This window comes from Gymnoscopelus braueri (genome assembly GCF_963280865.1).
Source record: "Gymnoscopelus braueri genome assembly, chromosome: 3".
NCBI lineage: Eukaryota > Metazoa > Chordata > Actinopteri > Myctophiformes > Myctophidae > Gymnoscopelus > Gymnoscopelus braueri.
Window position 1 is genome coordinate 37,975,564 of NC_137612.1, and position 17,937 is coordinate 37,993,500.

At 45.1% G+C, this 17,937-nt stretch overlaps 1 protein-coding gene across 2 annotated transcripts in view; it reads left to right on the top strand.

Annotated features, from left to right (window-relative positions):
• Window positions 1–17,691, top strand: part of foxj3 (forkhead box J3) — an 85,354-nt gene extending 67,663 nt beyond the window's left edge. Inside the window, exons 5-12 of one of the 2 annotated variants that reach the window (XM_080423279.1) lie at window positions 261–362; window positions 6,222–6,350; window positions 9,027–9,201; window positions 10,951–11,448; window positions 12,043–12,144; window positions 12,746–12,937; window positions 13,319–13,417; window positions 13,712–17,691. In XM_080423279.1, coding sequence (XP_080279405.1) covers window positions 261–362; window positions 6,222–6,350; window positions 9,027–9,201; window positions 10,951–11,448; window positions 12,043–12,144; window positions 12,746–12,937; window positions 13,319–13,417; window positions 13,712–13,824 — 1,410 coding nt within the window. In that variant the 3' untranslated portion in view covers window positions 13,825–17,691. The remainder of the gene's footprint in view (window positions 1–260; window positions 363–6,221; window positions 6,351–9,026; window positions 9,202–10,950; window positions 11,449–12,042; window positions 12,145–12,745; window positions 12,938–13,318; window positions 13,418–13,711) is intronic. The other variant, XM_080423280.1, reaches the window with a different exon arrangement.
• The last annotated feature ends 246 nt before the right edge of the window (window positions 17,692–17,937 follow it).

Here is a 17,937-nt window from a genome sequence, read left to right on the forward strand (position 1 = left end):
GTGGTGCTATTCTATTGTTATTCATAAATTGTCCTACAGTGTGCGTTATGAAGGTACAGTATGCCTCCCTCTCTTGTCCATAAAACCATACTGGTCCCCCCCCCCCCCATTTCTGCTGCACCTGCTGTGAGATCTATAATATTTGATAATTGGATAATGGTGTTTTTTTTTTCTGTCTCTCAATGTACCCCCCCCCTTCCTCCTCCCCCCCCCCCCCCACACACACACCATCCACCCCCTCCCATTCATCCCCCCCACAGGCTTCCACACCATACAGCCTGGAATCCGAGTCTTTGGGGATGGAGTGTATGATCTCTGGAAGTGCCTCTCCAACGCTGGCAATCAACACTGTGACTAACAAGGTACTCACAAACCAAGCTCCACTTCCAGCGCACACCTGGTTACACCAGCTGCACCTTGACCCCACCCACTTCTCCAACCACCTACAGCACTGTTCCCTACAGACACACTCTCACACACACACACACACACACACAAGCGTACGTGTGCGCGAAAGACCACAGAAATACACACTTGCATGCCTAAAGCTTTGTTGCAGTGCAGCCCACACCGAAACGCTCTCCGAGTCCTATCTGCACTGCAGCACCTTCTCAGCCAAGGCAGATTTAGTTTTTGTTGCAGCAGCGGGCGGCGTGCTCTTTCCAACCGTGATCCACATGGCAACATGACGCCTGTGCCGACACTTGGCCTTTTTGCAACCGGATAGACTTTACACACACCCTGGCACACCTGCAATAGGATACTCCCACGCCCACATGGGAGCTCTCTCTGCTCTCACCTTTTGTGGGAGACGAAACTTGCAGTCCTGTAGCTGTGCTGCAGCTTTTGTGTCTGCATAACTCCACCGCGCTACACGTGAGCGCCCCTATCAATCATAACACCTCGGCGATACAGGTGGTGTTACAGGCTGTCGACCGTAACACCACAGTGCTATAGGTGAGCGTCCCTCTCGATCACAGCACCATGTCGCTACAGGTGAGCACCCCTGTTGATCACAACACCATGGCGCTACAGGTGATCGCCCCTGTCCATCATAACTCCACATCGCTACACATCGCTACACGTGGGCGCCCCCTATCAATCATAACATCTCTGCGCTACAGGTGAGCGCCCCCTGTCAACCGTAGCACTACAGTGCTACAGGCGAGGGCCCCTGTCAACCGTAGCACTACGGTGCTACAGGTGAGGGCCCCTGTCAACCGTAGCACTACGGTGCTACAGGTGAGAGCCCCTGTCGATCATAACAGCACAGCGCTACAGGTGAGCGCCCATGTCGATCATAACACCACAGCGCTACAGGTGAGCGCTAGCCTGGTTCCAGACCATAGACCCCGCCCACTCTCTGAGTGGACTGCTCCTCTTGGTCTGGTGTCATAATGTGAGCCTATGGCTTTCCACGGTCGAAGAAAAACCTGTCAAATCAGAGTCGGGGGTGGTCTAACGACAAGCCAATCAGCGAATATCTGCTAAAACAAGCTGTGCGATGATGTCAGATGTAGGCGGATCCGTGGATCTCTTGTGATTGGTTTAGGGAAATTTGAATCCCCTCCCCCTGGTAATCGCGGACACTGCAGCCAATGTCAGACTGAAGCTCCACGCAGCTTCAGGCTGATAATCAGGCTAGGTGAGCGCCCCTGTCGATCATAACGCCACAGCGCTACAGGTGAGCGCCCCTGTTATCCGTAACATCTGGGCGCCACAGGTGAGCACCCCTGTCGACAGCGCTGTCCCTCGTCTGTAGCCTCTTTTTTTCAAATCGGTCTAAAAGCTTAGAGAGAAGCAACATGTACTGCTGCATACTGCATAGAAATGTAAATAGGCTTTTTAACCTTAAGCCCTCATCCTCTGGGCCCAGTGGGGGCAGCTCTCTGGAGCTCTTTGCAAGAGTCGCTTATTCATTTGCTGCAAGCTTTGGAAAAAGAAATAGAAAAGAAAACTGGCCTTGAACAGTGACGTTCCTGGAAAGAGGTGTGTGTGTGTGTGTGTGTGTGTGTGTGTGTGTGTGTGTGTGTGTGTGTGTGTGTGTGTGTGTGTGTGTGTGTGTGTGTGTGTGTGTGTGTGTGTGTGTGTGTGTGTGTGTGTGTGTGTGTGTGTGTGTGTGGTGGGGGGCACTGGAGTGCTGAGAATAGGAAGCACAAGTGTGAGTATGTTAGTACTTGTGTGTGTGTTTTCTATATTGTGAGTGACAGCTGGCAAGGAGATCCATATAGAAGGTAGAAACCTTGTATCTCCATGTTTCAAATGTTGTTAGCGTAAATTAATACCCTACTTCATCATACAAGAGTGTTGCACAAAAGTAGCACATCTACAAGCTCACAACCCTTTGTGACACATCGTGAGCTTGTAGATCTGCTATTTTCACTATTTAACTTTTAAAAAATAATACAGTTTTGGACATCGACAATATAGTATGACAATATTACAGACATACAGGCAAACTAATAGGCCTACTACTGTACATGCAGAGACCAACTGACCACAACAAAGATGTGCTCGCTAAAGTGTTAATTTTAGGGAATGTATAAAGAAGCTTTAATGTGAACTGGGACTTCTGCCATTCAATAACTCAAGTCATTTAATTTTCCAAATCACAGGAGTCAGTAGCAGAAAATGGAACAATATAAACAACTTCTGAACTTGTCAGCTGTATCACGGTTGATAGGGAATTATGTTTGCGCGTGTGTGTGGTGTGTACAGTACATGTTTATGGAAAGTAAAAGCGTGTTTTATAAATTTGTTTCTTTTGTGTTCTGTTGATTGTGACAAAAACGCTGTTGCCGTGGTGAAGCGAACGGAAGACAAAAGTGGAATAGCATACAAGACCTGAGGCCTGGCTCCTCGGAGAGAGCTTGTTTCTCACTGTCTTACACAGTAAACACACTACAGGCCACGCCTCTCTCAGTGCACTGTGCCAAGCCACAGGAATTCCCTCTCTGTTTTTCTCTCCCTCTTTCTCCGCTCCTCCGTTCCCGCCTTACAAAGTCGACCAATGGGAGACAGTGGCAGGAGGCCTACTGAACCAGTGAGATTTTTTTTTCCTTTTTTTCTCCCCTCCGCTGTCGGACATTCCTCGGAAGATTCTCCTCCCTCTCATTTTTTTCTCGCAGCCTTTCTCACGTAGACTGTTTTTTTTTTTTTTCTTTCTTTCTTTTCTTTTTTTCTCTACACACGGGCTGTTTTCGGAGGCTGTCCCGTGCTTAACGTTGCTGTGAATGAGATGAAAGTCTGGCACTGGAGTGTGATGATGAAGGCGAAGACGGGCAGGGAGGAGGGGTGCGGAGGAAGTGTGTTTGCTGAGGAATAGCCTGGTCTTTTCTGCCATCTTAACCACTTAAGCCCTATTTTATAGTTAGGCTATAAAAAAAATAGAGGATGCACATCATTGTGGTGCGATATGTTGTGAGCTGGTAGATCAGATCATTTCTAAACATTTTGAAAAATCGTGAACATTTTTGAAAGATTTAGCCTATAATGACATGAACAAAATAGGGATACCCGAGTTAATGTGGTTGACTTGTACTTTGTCATACGACAGGGACACTCACCCGGAAGTCTTCGTGTGAAAATGTGTTATTTTCAACGAGCTTCACTATCGTACGACAATTAAAAAAAAATTGGTCCTTATCCCTCACGTCTCTCGCTCTGTCTGTTGAATCCTACGAGCTTGGCTTCTGCTGAACACTGGCTGCCATTGTTGGAGACACCTGGGCCAATCTCGCTTTGATTTCATAATCCATGTCTCATGCTACAGATTAGGCCCCCATGTAAAAGACACCTCTGGCTTTTTACTTGATTCACCGCTAAGAATAGCAACAGCCACTCGCTGGCCTGCTAACTAACACCGTACATAGTATTTACCGTGGAGGGGCTTCTGCCTGTGTGAGCATGCTTGCCAGTATGTGTGTATGCATGCTTGTGTCTGGGTATATGTGTGTGTGTGGGTGTGTGTGTGTGTGTTTGCGTGAGGTGCATACACTTGAGTGTGCGGGTGGCGTACATGTGGACATGGGCATGTGTCATATGTTTGTGCTTGCCCGCCGCGTACGTGGGTGAGAGATGACTGGGGTGTTCAATCTGTGCATGTGCATGCTCAAGTGGGCGTCTTCACCGTAGGGTCTATGCAAAGCAAAACCGCGGAGCAGTGAGGTTTTTGACATGATCACACTTTATGGATGAGGGTGGGTAAAAATAGATTTTGCGGTGGGAGACTTACGGCTAAAAGCCCCTTTTATGAGTTCATTACACATAACATTTATATTTCTGCGGTGCACTGTTTTTGATTAGCATTGTCGGGTTGATTTTCAGACTATGCCTAAGCCCTCGGTCTTAGCTGCTCATTGAGTTCCCCCTTCACGCTAATGAACACTGGAGCCAAGCCCACACTGAGTGGTGGAAGGCTACAGTCGACTAATGAGCTTCTCTTACCCCACCACATCACATACACACTCAAACATACTTCTTTCCTCCCCCTCCCCCACTCTCCCTTACACAACATTGCCTGGATTCAGCGTCCTCCGCTATCATTTTTTTCGGTTTGTGTTTTTTTTTTAATCGCTGCATCTCAGTCTCATGCTGTAAGCAGCCCAGTTCCATTATTATTATCATAGTGTGATTGGATGCTCTGGCTGGCTCGGCCTGTGAGTGTCCGGCTGGCCGGTGAGCCAGCCTGCTAATCATCCGCTCAATCACGTCAGAGGAGGGAAGTCGGACAGTCTGGCTTTCCCAGTGTCCCCGTTGCCTCAGCAGCAGCAGGCTGTGGCCTTAGCAGCAACCATAGGCCTTTGCTACAGCGGTGCAGCCCAGTGGCCTGTCTGTGGCACCGGGCTGGGCCGGGTCACACTTTGAAACCTGTGGTTCTTAAACGTTTACATGCCAAGGACACCCATTTGGCGGCCAAATCTCCCAAAAAATAGCCAATCTACAAGCTCACAGCACATTGTCAGCTTGTAGAGCTGCCATTTCCGCCAAATTCTTGCCTATTATGCCATGCCCAGATTAGAATAAGGACGCTAGAGTTCATGTGGTTAATCGCCTGAGGGCTACTGTTGTTGCTGCTGCTGTATTATTGTGCTGATCACAGAACCTGGGCCTGTTCCACTCAGCATGATGAGCTGCAGGCACACTCAGGACAGACAGACGGACAGACAAACAGACAGGCACACGCACGCACGCCTGTGTGAGCACTGATCTCAAACTGCCAGTGTACAGTCACACCACCATCGCTGCCATTCCACTCATCCTTGCTCTCAACACGAAAAATAACCCTCCACACATGTGTCTATTCTCCATGGAGCTCATTATATTAATTAATCCAGATTGTTCTTCTTCCCATTGTCTTAATTGTGAGACACTATATTTTGGAAGGGCAGGAGGGCTGAGCCTTTTTTTTTTTGCATAATTAACATTGTTGTTTTGATGTGCCTCGGCTGTTTCCGTTTTTTTTTTTTACAAGCTAATATTGAAAGGTCAGTGTCTCGGGTGCACCGAAGACCTTTGTTAGAGCTGTCCCAAACCGATTTGCACTCCACGAGCAGATGTGTATGACACCGTCGGTAGTGTGACCTTTTAGTCACGGGGTGCATCTCACCCCACTAACTTACGTGTTCAGCAGGAGTCACTGGCTGTCTGTCTGCTCATCCTCATGTACCAGGTCTCCCAAACACCCTGTCACTTCTCAGGAAGAAAAGAAAAGAAAGAAAAAACACTCTGCCAGCCATTACGGCAAGTTGATTCATGCGCTATGCACTCATGCAGAGGCATTAAATTCCCATACCCAATTACGTCGGTTAAGTATAGCCCAATGTTGCATTCCTAACTGTTTTTTTTCACCCCTCCCCAATCCATTATTCCACAAAAATGCTGACATACTATCAGTATGATAATGACTGTATATAAGGCATAGAACATGCTTATTATTGCATGTATTTGTGTGTGCACTTTGAAATGCATGTGTGCAGCGTGCCAGGGGATTGACAATGGCTGCACAGGAGGGAATAAAAGTGTGTGTGTGTGTGTGTGTGTGTGTGTGTGTGTGTGTGTGTGTGTGTGTGTGTGTGTGTGTGTGTGTGTGTGTGTGTGTGTGTGTGTGTGTGTGTGTGTGTGTGTGTGTGTGTGTGTGTGTGTGTGTGTGTGTGCATAGTTGCAGCTCTAGTGTGCATGTGAGAACTAACACTAATGGAGGCTTTTTTTTTGTATTTCAGGTGGCGTTGTACAACACAGACCAGGAAGGCAGCGACAGCCCGAGAAGCAGCCTTAACAACAGCTTGTCTGACCAGAGTCTGGCCTCCGTCAATCTCAACAGTGTGGGCAGCGTGCACAGCTACACACCAGTAAGACCACTCTGGATGCTACATCCGAGCGCTGAGCAATAATATCCATATTTTATTGATATGAGACTACATATCGTGATACTGTATGGGATAAGTTTTGTATTTTCCTGGTTATATAAACCATATGTTATACTTGCAAAAATAGCAAAAATAGCCGATCTACAAGCTCAAAAGCTCTTTTCATTTTGAGATTTAAAAAAAAATAGAATTGGTATTGTCACAATACAATATTGTCACATTTTTTTATTCGAGGTTCGAGTCAAAGGTATTGTGATATTTGATTTTGTCCATCTCGCCCAGCCCTACTGCATTCATTTAAAGCAGGAGCAGCTAATTTGCCAGTCCCAGAATGCAATTTACACAATCCATTTTACAAGCATACGCTAGCCAACAACTGCTATTACGTTGCACAGGCCCCAGGAGGGTCTGTTCAGATGGAGTCAGCCATAGACAGCACCAGACCAAGGGATCAGGGCGGGCCTGCATTGGAGTGCAACATCAGAGGGGTGGGGGGCTTTGGGAAACGGAGAGATGCGCACGCTCCTGGAAGCCAGACAAAGAGAAGCGCTGCCTCTGATGTCCTCCCACCAGAGATGCCCCCTCTTTGGTGTGGTCCTCCCGCATCCTAGAGTGCTCTCTGCTCCAGGCGCTGGGCATCGATCGGCCCAGCCTGATGGATGTGCTCTCTCTCAACAGCAGAAGCGGCGGCTCACAGCAGACACTCCGGCTTTATTATTGCCTCTTCACTCCACCAAGCCAGACTGTAGCCCTGCACTTAGACAGTCTGCCCACATCTAGGGCTTGAAACGAGCCAAGATAGAAAATGGCATGTGCCGTCTTCTCGTACCGGGACTATGGCAAGGTGAACACGGTTGAGGCCCTCACAGACGGTTGTGAAATCATGAAGGTTTCGACGTCACTGCTTTGCCCATGGTAGATCTGATATAACTGACCCTAATCGCTAGAGGGGAATGCTTCTTGCATTTGCCCGCTCGCAGAGCTAGTGCATGATAATATTGATCACCCACACAAATTCATGCGTAAATGGATGCTTATTTGTACAAAGTGTTGATATTGATTTTGTTTTATATACATTTTGCTAGGCCACCTGAGTATTGACTTTGTGTCCATTTGAGTTGCTCTCTTAATACTATGCAAGCCGAGGCAGTGAGAGCTGCATGACCCCATTATTGTCAAAGTCCTCCCAATGTTCTTCACAAGAGTTACTGTCACCTCTTTCGACAAATCGTGTACCCTATTGTTCCTTAAAAGACTGCTGCTCGGTGGCACAGTGGTAAAGTCCCTGCCCACCACCACAGAGGTTGTGGGTTCGAATGCACCGTGGTGCCAACCGGCTTTGTCGGGGGTTTATGCGAACACAATTGGCCCGCGTTCGGGGGAGGGAGGCCGGGCGAGGAGGTTGATATTGGTCCTTTCACGTACTCCTACGGGCTGGGGTGGCACCTGTCAACAGGGAGTGTTGGGCAGGAGGAGTAGGACGAAGGCCCTACGTCCTCCCAGTGGGGGCTCCTCACTGGCAGGTGAGTCAGTAGTGACGACACAGAAATGTGTGTGGGGAGGAATTAATTGGCAGAACGACTAAATTGGGGAGAAAAAGGGGGTAAATTAGTTTTGGGCTACTAAAAGAAAAAAATATATATAGAAGCGCTACTTTGTGTTTCTCTGTTTTCTCAGTATGTACAGTATGTGGTCATATCTCTCAGCTGAAATAAACATTGGCTGTGTTAAATTAAATGGCGATTACATTACTCTTTATTCATTAGTGGTACTCCCAGCAGTCTGAGAATGTGTTGTAGGGCACTGTAGCAGCTTTATTTGATTTAGAAAACACAGATTTATGTGTTGTAGTCAGTGTTTTGACTGACTGGAAAATAGAAAATCACCCCCTAGCACTCCTCATTCCCTCCCTGTATTACTTTTTGGAGAGTGTGCCAGCACTCTCCCTAGTTTTGGACTATTCTTGGTACTAGTTATATTATGCCCGATGGATGTTGGTTATTTGTTCACATACGCTATGTATGTTTAGATAGACATATACTGTTGTAGAATGTTGTTTAGACAGATGCTAGGTTTGATCAAACTTTGATGTTTACTTGGTATCCTATTCACTTTGTAGAACTTAATTGTTCTCTTTGTACGCTACCATTTACGCTGTTGGTTGACTCAGGTTTATGCCATTTACTCTGATCTTAATCTGATGCTTAAAGAATAGATTTGAATATATACCAATTTAAAACCTTAACATCATTCCCATTATCCACAAGAACCCTAGCGTCCCTATTCTAGGCATGTCATAAATTATGACATAATAGGTGTCGCGTTGTGAGCTTGTAGATTGGCTTTTTTTGTACGCCACCATCGTACAACAATAATACAGGGTTAAGTGGTTTATCAGACTAATTAATTTTGTCGATTTAGTCAAAAAAAAAATTTTGATTTCCATTCATTGCTATACAAGAAAAAAAACTGCTTCTCAATTATTTGACTAACCTTCTGTACATTAGCAAGATTAAGTCGGGTATTGTTTCTAGATATCTGTTTTGATATTATTTTCAGTTAATTGCTCAGCCCTAGTTAAACGTCAGAATTGCCTGTTTTACATACTACTTTAACATGTCTTTGTCATGTTGTGTCCCCCCCCCCCCCACCCTTTAGGTGACCAGTCACCCAGAACCTGTGTCTCAGTCCATGAGTCTGCAGCAGCCCCCGCAGCCCCAGTACAACATGCCAGAGCGGGACAAGCAGCTCCTGTTCTCTGACTTTGAAGATCTCAGTGCCTCCTTCCGCAGCCTTTACAAGTCTGTCTTTGAGCAGTCCTTCAGCCAACAGGGTGAGTGTCCTTATTACTCCTTACCCCTACCAGAGAGCCGTGGCTCCTTTTTATTGAGGGAACGGTGCTGGAACTGGATTACTCGGTTTGAGTTCCATCCTAATGCCGGTTTGGTCTTAGCAGCTGGAGTCTTTAGGCACTAATTAAGTTTGCTGAGTTCAATGAGTAGTTATTCAATAGGCTGGCTGGCCTGCAGTGCAAATCTATATAGGGTATTTACATGGTCCGTGGCCACCCCCGCAAGGACAAGCTCATTCCGAGCCGCACATTCAGAGTTCATGTGTCTAATATTTTAGTCGGGGATGTGTAGGGGGGTTACTGCAGATGATAAATTGTTCAGTTAGAATTAATACGTAATTCATCCTGCTTTTCATTTTTTGCTCTACATGAAGTCCATCCAGGCCCATCATGTGTAAAATATTTTTTTTGCATGTAGGCTGCATTTCATTAGATGAGTAAAAGAGGTCACATCCAGCTTCAAACCTCAGTAAATCTGCTAGATTGGAGTTCATTTTTCATATTGATGGTGAATTCATATGATATATTGCATAGGGCTGGGGTGAGCGCGGCTTTCCAAAAGCCAGCCAGTCCATTTTAGACCTAAATGCTTTTTGTTTGTAATCTGATTGACTGATAACCAAAGAGCACTTGACAAGCGGTTTATGACAAAGTAGACAAAGCCTTCCTTGTATAACCTACTTTCACAAATCAAATGTATTTCATGCTAATGTTTTTAAAGTATTTCCTCTCCTTTAATCTATAATCTATGTTTCATTAGTTGAAAGTTGTTACATTTTTATGTGCATAAAAATAAAATCTCTTAGTCAGACAAGCCCTAGCAATTAAAAAGCGTAAATAATCGAGCGAGAGGATTTCACACTCTGCCGCTGTAGACAGTGAGCTAATTCACTGGCTTTGATAATAGGTAATGAGCTCGCATTATTATTCTGGGGCTGCGTTAATTGCTTTCTGTATTTCCCCAGTTGGACAATAGGCTTTCTGTGCTGATAAGAGATGCACCTTTGTCACCCCTGCAGTGAGTGTTACGTGCCGATTGCGGAGGTTGCGGGGCTGGAGTCAGCTCTAAAAGCACTCCAGTGAAATAGGTTTACCGTGCCAAACCCATGAAGGACAGGGCCTCTTAAGACCATTCACCCCCCCCCCCCCACATGCAAATGATTGCTGCTGGGTTTGCAGATGTTCATGCTAGCAGCAGCCGTGCCTGTTCAGAAACGGCATCGATACAATGCAATTGTCAAAGACTGAGTTGTTTTCTATCTGGAGAGGAGAGGAGAGGAGGAGGCTGTGGCTGAGCCATGTGAACCTCAGAGACACAAGTGATGCTGAGTCATTCCCTGAACTACGTACAACAAAATGGCAGCTGGTCTGTCTCAAGGGAAGAGCTCCTTAACCACATGAACCCTAGCATCCCTACGCTAGAATTCATATGGTTTGGGGTTCGACCGCAACGCGTTGTGAGTTTGTAGATTGTATATCGGCTCTTTTTGTCGAAGATATTTAGTGTCGAGGAAAAAAAGGAGGGGGCCTAGTATAGACCCTTGGGAGACTCCAGTCAACTAAGTACTGTATATAGGGTACAAGTGAAGTCCTCTTATTGGAAGACATGAATGCACATTCAGTCCACTGATTGCTTTTACATGTGCATCTCCTTCCTTCCCTTTTCGTCTCATGCACTGAAAGTGCGCCGTCCCATGAAGCTAACTGTGTGTGTGTTCTTCTGCTCCCCAGGTCTGATGGGCATTCCAACGGATTCCTCCCAGCAGAACCACACGTCCTGCTCCTATCAGCATTCTCCCAGTGGCACCATCAGCACCCAGAACAGCCTGTCCAACAACCACCCCAACAGCCACTCCAGCAGCGGCGGCGGCCAGGTGCCCCTGTCCCACCCTGCCCAGGCCCACCCCGGCCACGGTTCCCCGCACACGCAGCACATCCCCCCGCAGCACGGCGGCGGCGGCCCGCACAGCCAACACGGCCAGCACAACCAACACAGCCAACACGCCCAGCACAGCCAACACCAACAGCACCCGCAACACTCCCAGCACCCCCAGCAGCACGGCCAGCACGGGCAGCACCCGTCGCAGCACCCGTCCCACGGCCAGCACACGCCACACCCCGGGCAACACACGCAGCACAGCCAACACCCCTCCCAGCACGGCCAGCAACACCAGAGCCTCTCTCACCAGCCCCATCCTGCCCAGCAACAGATGGCCTGCAACAACGCAGGTAAGACCCAGTGCTCACCCCTCCGACACTCTCCGGATCCTGTTCAGGCAGCCTTCATCACATTGGTTTTCCCTTCTCCTCCTACTCCTCCTCCTCCTCCTCCTCCTCCTCCTCCTCCCCTTCCTGTTTCACCTCCTCTTCCTCTGCACCCCCCCCCCCCCCCCCCCCTTCACCACCCTCATTCTCTCACCTTGTTTCTTTCAAACACACACACATGCACACAAACATACATAAGCCGTACTAGTAGGAATACACAGAAAACCCTGTTAGTCGCATTTGGATTGGGTCGGGGATCAGCGCGGATCATTTACTGTGCGTGACGGTATTGAGTTCTGGTCTTGGCCGCTGAACAGTAAATCATCATCTGATTTATGCCGTTTTTTTCTGTAATGAGAACAAAGCCATGCTGCATTCAGAGGCTGGTGCACAGGAGGGCTTTGCAGGGTCAACTGGCTCCTCCTGGTGGCCAAAACTCAGTACTGTTTTCTGGTCTGGAGCCTGATGAGCTTGGTGTATTTGACGTTTGTTAGATGTTTTGTTTACAAAGGATCCTGTGCAATTAAAACTAAACTAAACTAATGTGTGCGCCTGCAGGTCCGCCCTCTGACTGGTACCCCAATCTGGATGCACTGAAAGAAAGCTGCCGTATCGCCAGCAGCTATAATTGGGCTGACGTTGACCTGTCACCTTTCCAAGGTACCGTTTGGAAAGTAGTCATGCGTGTTGCTGCATTTATGGACACACAAAGGCACAAACACACACCCAATATCTCATGATCGACTTGGCTCAGAATAAGAAAGAAAGAAGAACATAGAATTGTCTATTATCGTAATTGCTTTTGTCTATCAGCTGTTACAAACTGTTGGAACCAAATAAAATGACATTGGGAGCTAGAAGCTGATATGCTCTAATGTACTGCACTGGCTTTTGATCGAGTGCTGAAGGGTTGACACTGTAGTGTTGATTAAGAGTTTAATTAAAAGCAGCTCTTCAATTACATAACTGCCTTCAAGTTTAATTACCAAACCATCAAGCTCAGCAGGTCAGTTTATCTAATTACAGTATACTGTAGGATTGCAAGGTAGAATGTTTAAGATATTACCCACAAGAGGCCACTCCTACACTGTATAATATTATTGAATAGACAAGTGAATCTATATTAGGTTCTCCTTTTCTGAATTTCGGAGGGTGCATTTTAAAATGTTAAAGAGTGCAGTAACAAATAGAGTGCAGTAACAAATATTGAAAGAGATGGTTGTAATAATTATGTGTGTGCGTGCGTGTGTGTGTACCCCAGGACTGAAGGAGAGCATGAGACAAGCGGAGCTGAACAACTGGTCCCTGGAACCCACCCAGATTGCAGACCTCTGCTCGTCAATTAATCAGTTCTTTGCCCGCACTGGCGTAATCCAGCCACAGGGGGCAGTGCAGCCTTCTGTATGCCATGGCTCCATGCACCCCAACAAGCCCAGCCAGCACCTCAACACAGGTCTGTCACCCACCCTCTTTAAAAAAAAACACTACTACGTCAATTTGAAGTATACCATTTATACTGTGTGACATTAGCAAGGTGCTGATTTGGTTGATATGTTTATGCAGCAATAATCTATCATATTTCTCTACTGTACCTTGAAGTGATTTATTTAGACAATACATTGTATAATGCAGTGGTTCCCAAAGGGTGTGCCGTGAGACAAGTCTGACGGCAAGACATTATTATTGCAATAAATACAACTATACAAAAAAAAGATTTAATTTACTATATCAATACTTGTGTTGTAATTCTATTTAGATTTTGACTTGCCCATTGGATGTTATCCAATATAATAGATAAACTGAGGGATTTTTCTTGCTTTGTTTTTTTCCACAGGAAATCTCTACATGGACTCTAGACAAAGCTTGTCAATGATGGGCCCCCCGGGATACCCCCACATGCCCCCCATGAGCAGTGCAGGACCCACAATGACAGGTGATGAGACAACCAGTTATCAATGGAATATACCACTTAAGCGTGTTGTCAGTCAGTCAAATGTAAAAAATAAAGGTTTAATTATGTCCAGCTCTACAATGCGTTTCTTTCTTTCTACATCTACACATCTGAAATAAAGCAAGCAACAGAATAATGCAAACATTTTATTTTCTTTAGACCAAGCCCTCAACGTGTCAGGTTGTGAGCTTGTAGATCAGAAATGTCAACCTAGTAAAGGGTTTATGTGGCTTACAATAATAACCCTGGTATGTGCTTCGTTGACTCTCCTCGTAGGACACCATGCGCAGATGAACCAGCAGCACATGATCCCGTCTAGAAACTTCCAGATGCATCGCATGCCAGCCGACGACATCCAGGACGACTTTGACTGGGACTCCATTGTCTAGCCCCGAAGACCTCCCCTTTGAAAAGAGGAGGCAAGCAACGGGCGGGGAGGAGCAGAGTGAGAGGAGGTGCAAAGCTGAGCTGAAACTGGCCTGCGGGGAGGAGAAGAAAGACGGGGGCGGTGGCCATCGTGGGTGGGATACCGGAAGGACATTTGACACTTTTTGGGAGACAGAGAGACGGACGAGACTTGAGAGTCCTGACATTTTTACAAACAAAAACGAAACCGTACAAAAAAAAAAAAAAAAAAAGATTTTACTTTGAAGACAATCATATTTAGTCGGACATGTTTTAAGTGATGGCTCACGTTCTTGTCGGGAGACAAGTGGCACACATTCATGTCTAAACCACATGTTCCTCAACACCTCAGCCAGCCCCCCGTCCATAGCCAGCAGCAGCCTCCTAACGCCCCGCCCACCCACCTCGCTCTATAACTGTTGTGTGATTTGAGCGACTTGTTCGGCTTGTAATCTTTCTCGTGTTGACATTGGCCCCAGCTGCCTCTTGGATGAGTTTCTCTCATAGTTGGTTTTTTTTCTCCCCCCCCCTTTCTTCCCAATTTTTATTTTATTTGATGTTTTGTTTTTAGGAAACGCAGGCCGCCTTTATTGAGTAAAATGTGATGGAGGTTGTTGGTCACTTTTGGGAGGACTCGGGTCCTCATATTGGGGGGTGTTTTGGTGGTAATGTGAGGTTTACAGTAGCTGAGGGTATGAACAGGGTGTGTAGTGTTTTACCGGGCTTGATTAAAAAAACTATATATATATATATATATACAGTGTATATATATATATATATATATATAAAAGATAAAATAAAATGAAAAATGAAATAATGGGGGGAAAGGAGATCACAAAAAAGGTGTCATCCTCTTAGTGAGCTGTTAACTCAGAGCCAACCCATCTGGTCCAGCTCATTGCAACAAGCTAGCTGTGGGACAACAGTGATTTAAAAAAATATATATATACAGTATGTTCTGGCGGTATTTTAGTTCATTGTTTGTTTTCAGAGTCTCAACCACTCTGATATGTGTGGATCTGATGTGTGTGCGTGGATGGTGATCGATCACTGAGAAATAAGACTACCATTTTGTGTCCTTTTGATATACAGTCATTCAACCCCCCCCCACCCACCCAAGTAAGTTCTTCATGTTTGCTACAGCAATCAGCACCTCTTGAAAAGTGGATGTGTTATAACCTGAGCCATGATATACTTTAAGCCACATTTTTAAAGGGAAAGGCTGTGGATTATTACAAGTCCAGTCTACATATCACTAAACCAAGCCTAGGGTCTACTGTTTTTGCGCTAGACCCTGATCATAAGCAAGGCTTGTGCAAGAAGGTGGGACGTGAAACAATTATCCACGTAATTGAATGCAAACTGTTTGAGAAGACTCTGTACCTATGTGATTTTCAGAGCAGAGACGAGCACAGCTAACAGATTCTACTGGGAGTCAATTTCTCACAAGCAAACCTGGTGTGAAGACCACTGAGCAGATGATTGGATAGTGGATTGTAGGCTTGGCTTCAAAATGATCCTGAACTTTCTCTTTCTAAAGGGTGTGAATGCATTTATTAATCATGAAGTGTCTTTACTTGGTATGTCTCTATTCCCTAAAATGCGATAGGGGAAGTAATTTACATCCAAAATCATCAAGTTTGTGGCTATTTGCCTTCTCTTGCCTACAGTTTTCATATGCTGTATGTCTGCTACTCAGTTAAATTCAGACATCTAAATTATATTATGTTTTCTCTAATTTGCCTATTTTTGGTTGTTGTGACAGATAGGTAAAGAATTTGCTATTATACAATCATAACAGAATGAGAAATGTGTCTTTATACGGTTCGTTTGATTGTGTGTGCGCGTGTGTGTGAGTGCACGCACACGTACACGTACGTATGCATGTGTGGGTGTGTTTTGATTTTATTGTGATTTTAGGGCTATGATTGATTGCTGCAATCATCTCTATGCTATCTATGAGCACAACAAACCGATGCACAAAATGATGATAAAGACAGATTTGAGACATATGCATTTTTGTAGGAAGGGTTTTGCATGCATAGCACTGAGACATTAGTGGTGCTGGAAACCTGTCCTCTCTTGTCCCTATACTGAGCAGCTCCTCAGTCACACAGGTGCTGTTCTCTTATGGCACTATGATTAAAGCCCTTTGCACACTTTCATATTTGATGATTTTAACTTAAAACACTTCGCTGGATCGGGGACTCCAGTAGTAACTAGTTTTCATTTCATAATTGAATGACAATCATGGCTTTTTGTTGATGATATCACATATCTTGGTTGTTTTGAAAAAAGGCACTTTTTTAGTTTCATGTGGTCAAATAGTGGATATACCTGTACTTCAGGACACATAGTTGTTATGTGCTTCTTTGGAGCTAGAACTGTCCCATATCACGTTGAGGCCTGCCAGATCTAGTGCTGTGCAGGTAAAGTCTAGTTCTGTGGTTGATACTGCCATTCTTTTCTTTAAAAAGAAAAAACCTTTTAAGCTAATATTTTCTTTCCCCCTAGCATTCATACTTTGTAGTCCTCTTCTGCTGCTCCGACAGTAAAGCCTAATTTATATGCGATGCATTTCTCTTGAAAATAAGTAAATTTTCGGCGAGCAATGCGTTTGTACAACGACAAATTTGGCAGTATGAGATTTCTTTCTACTGTATTGTCTGTATCCCAGAGCAGATGACATCTGTATGTGGCATTTCGCCTTGCCTGTGGAAATCAGTCATTTACATTTTTAAGCTTTGTTCAGCAGCTAGAATTGATGAATCAGACACCCAAAAAGGTCAGACAGAATGACCCAAATCGGTTAAGATTCTGCAGCTATGCGTAAAGACAGCAGTGACTGAAGAATGAGTGTGCTTTAGTTGGGAGACTTGGAAACTTTTTAATAGGGAACATCTTGACAGCCCCTGGTTGGTGTGAAGGTTTGGTGGTTTACAATTCTTCCAGGTGAAGATTGTGATGACGCTGTAAGCTACAAGAGAAAAAAAAAACAGCTTGAGTCCACATGAACCCACGGGAGAGTTGAGTGAATGGATGCGGCTAAAAGAGAAAACCGTAAACAATGACTGGATCACAATTTCGTGTTTTGTGTGTGTGCGTGTGTGGCTGTGTGAGTAGATTCAGTTGCTTTTTAAAGACAATTTCATTTTTTTAAATACCGTTGGAGGTAAACCTGCCAGAGAGATTACCATGATAAAAAAAAAGGAAAACAACAAAATAGCCTTGTTACAATATGGGAGAGAACTGCCAACAAGTACTGCTGATTGAGGCCTATTTTATTCAGTGCTGGTGTGTCGTTGTGCTTCTTGTAAATATATGTCTTTTCAATCATCCCTTTTTCCTCTTGGGGGTGGGGCATCAAGTCGGGGGGCGGGTGTTATTCATGAAAGAGAGGAGGAAAAAGAATAGAGTATTTTGTTATTGTCCAATGAGAGGGTGACACAGTATGTATATATCTATATTGTATATATGTGATGAAAATGCGTTGGCTTTTTGTGTGACACTACCTTTTACCTGTACTATGGTTCTACATTCAGTGTTTCAATGTTGATAATATATATTTTTTTGTTCCGTTTTCCGTTTTTTTGATTTTGTCTTTGTCATTTCTTGTATTTGTTTTCCTTTTCTCCTTTTTGTCTTTTTGGTTATTGCACGGTTTATTACTTTTGCTGTCCAATGAGGTGACACAGCTACTCTTTGTATTGGTTTAGTGCTGTAAAATAACTCAAGTGTTATTAGAATTGTCAATACCACCCCAACCCACCCTCCCACCCCCAGCCCACCCCGTTCCCAATATGCATGAATGGCACTTAAAAGAAATAAAATATGTTAACTTCACTGTGGAATAGTGTGTTGTTTGTGAGGTTTTTTCCCCCCCTCCCCGTAGCCATCATTCTGAACATTCTGTGCTTGGCTCATATTTCAGACATGTGCCGACTTCAACAGCAGATGTAGCTGTTACACAGTAAGCAAAGATGCCATTAGTCAGTACAGCTTATGTTATGTGCTTAGTTGGAGTTATTTTATTCCTTACATGCCACAATAATACACGAAAAGAATAAATCTCACAAATCTGTGGCAAGCAAAATTAA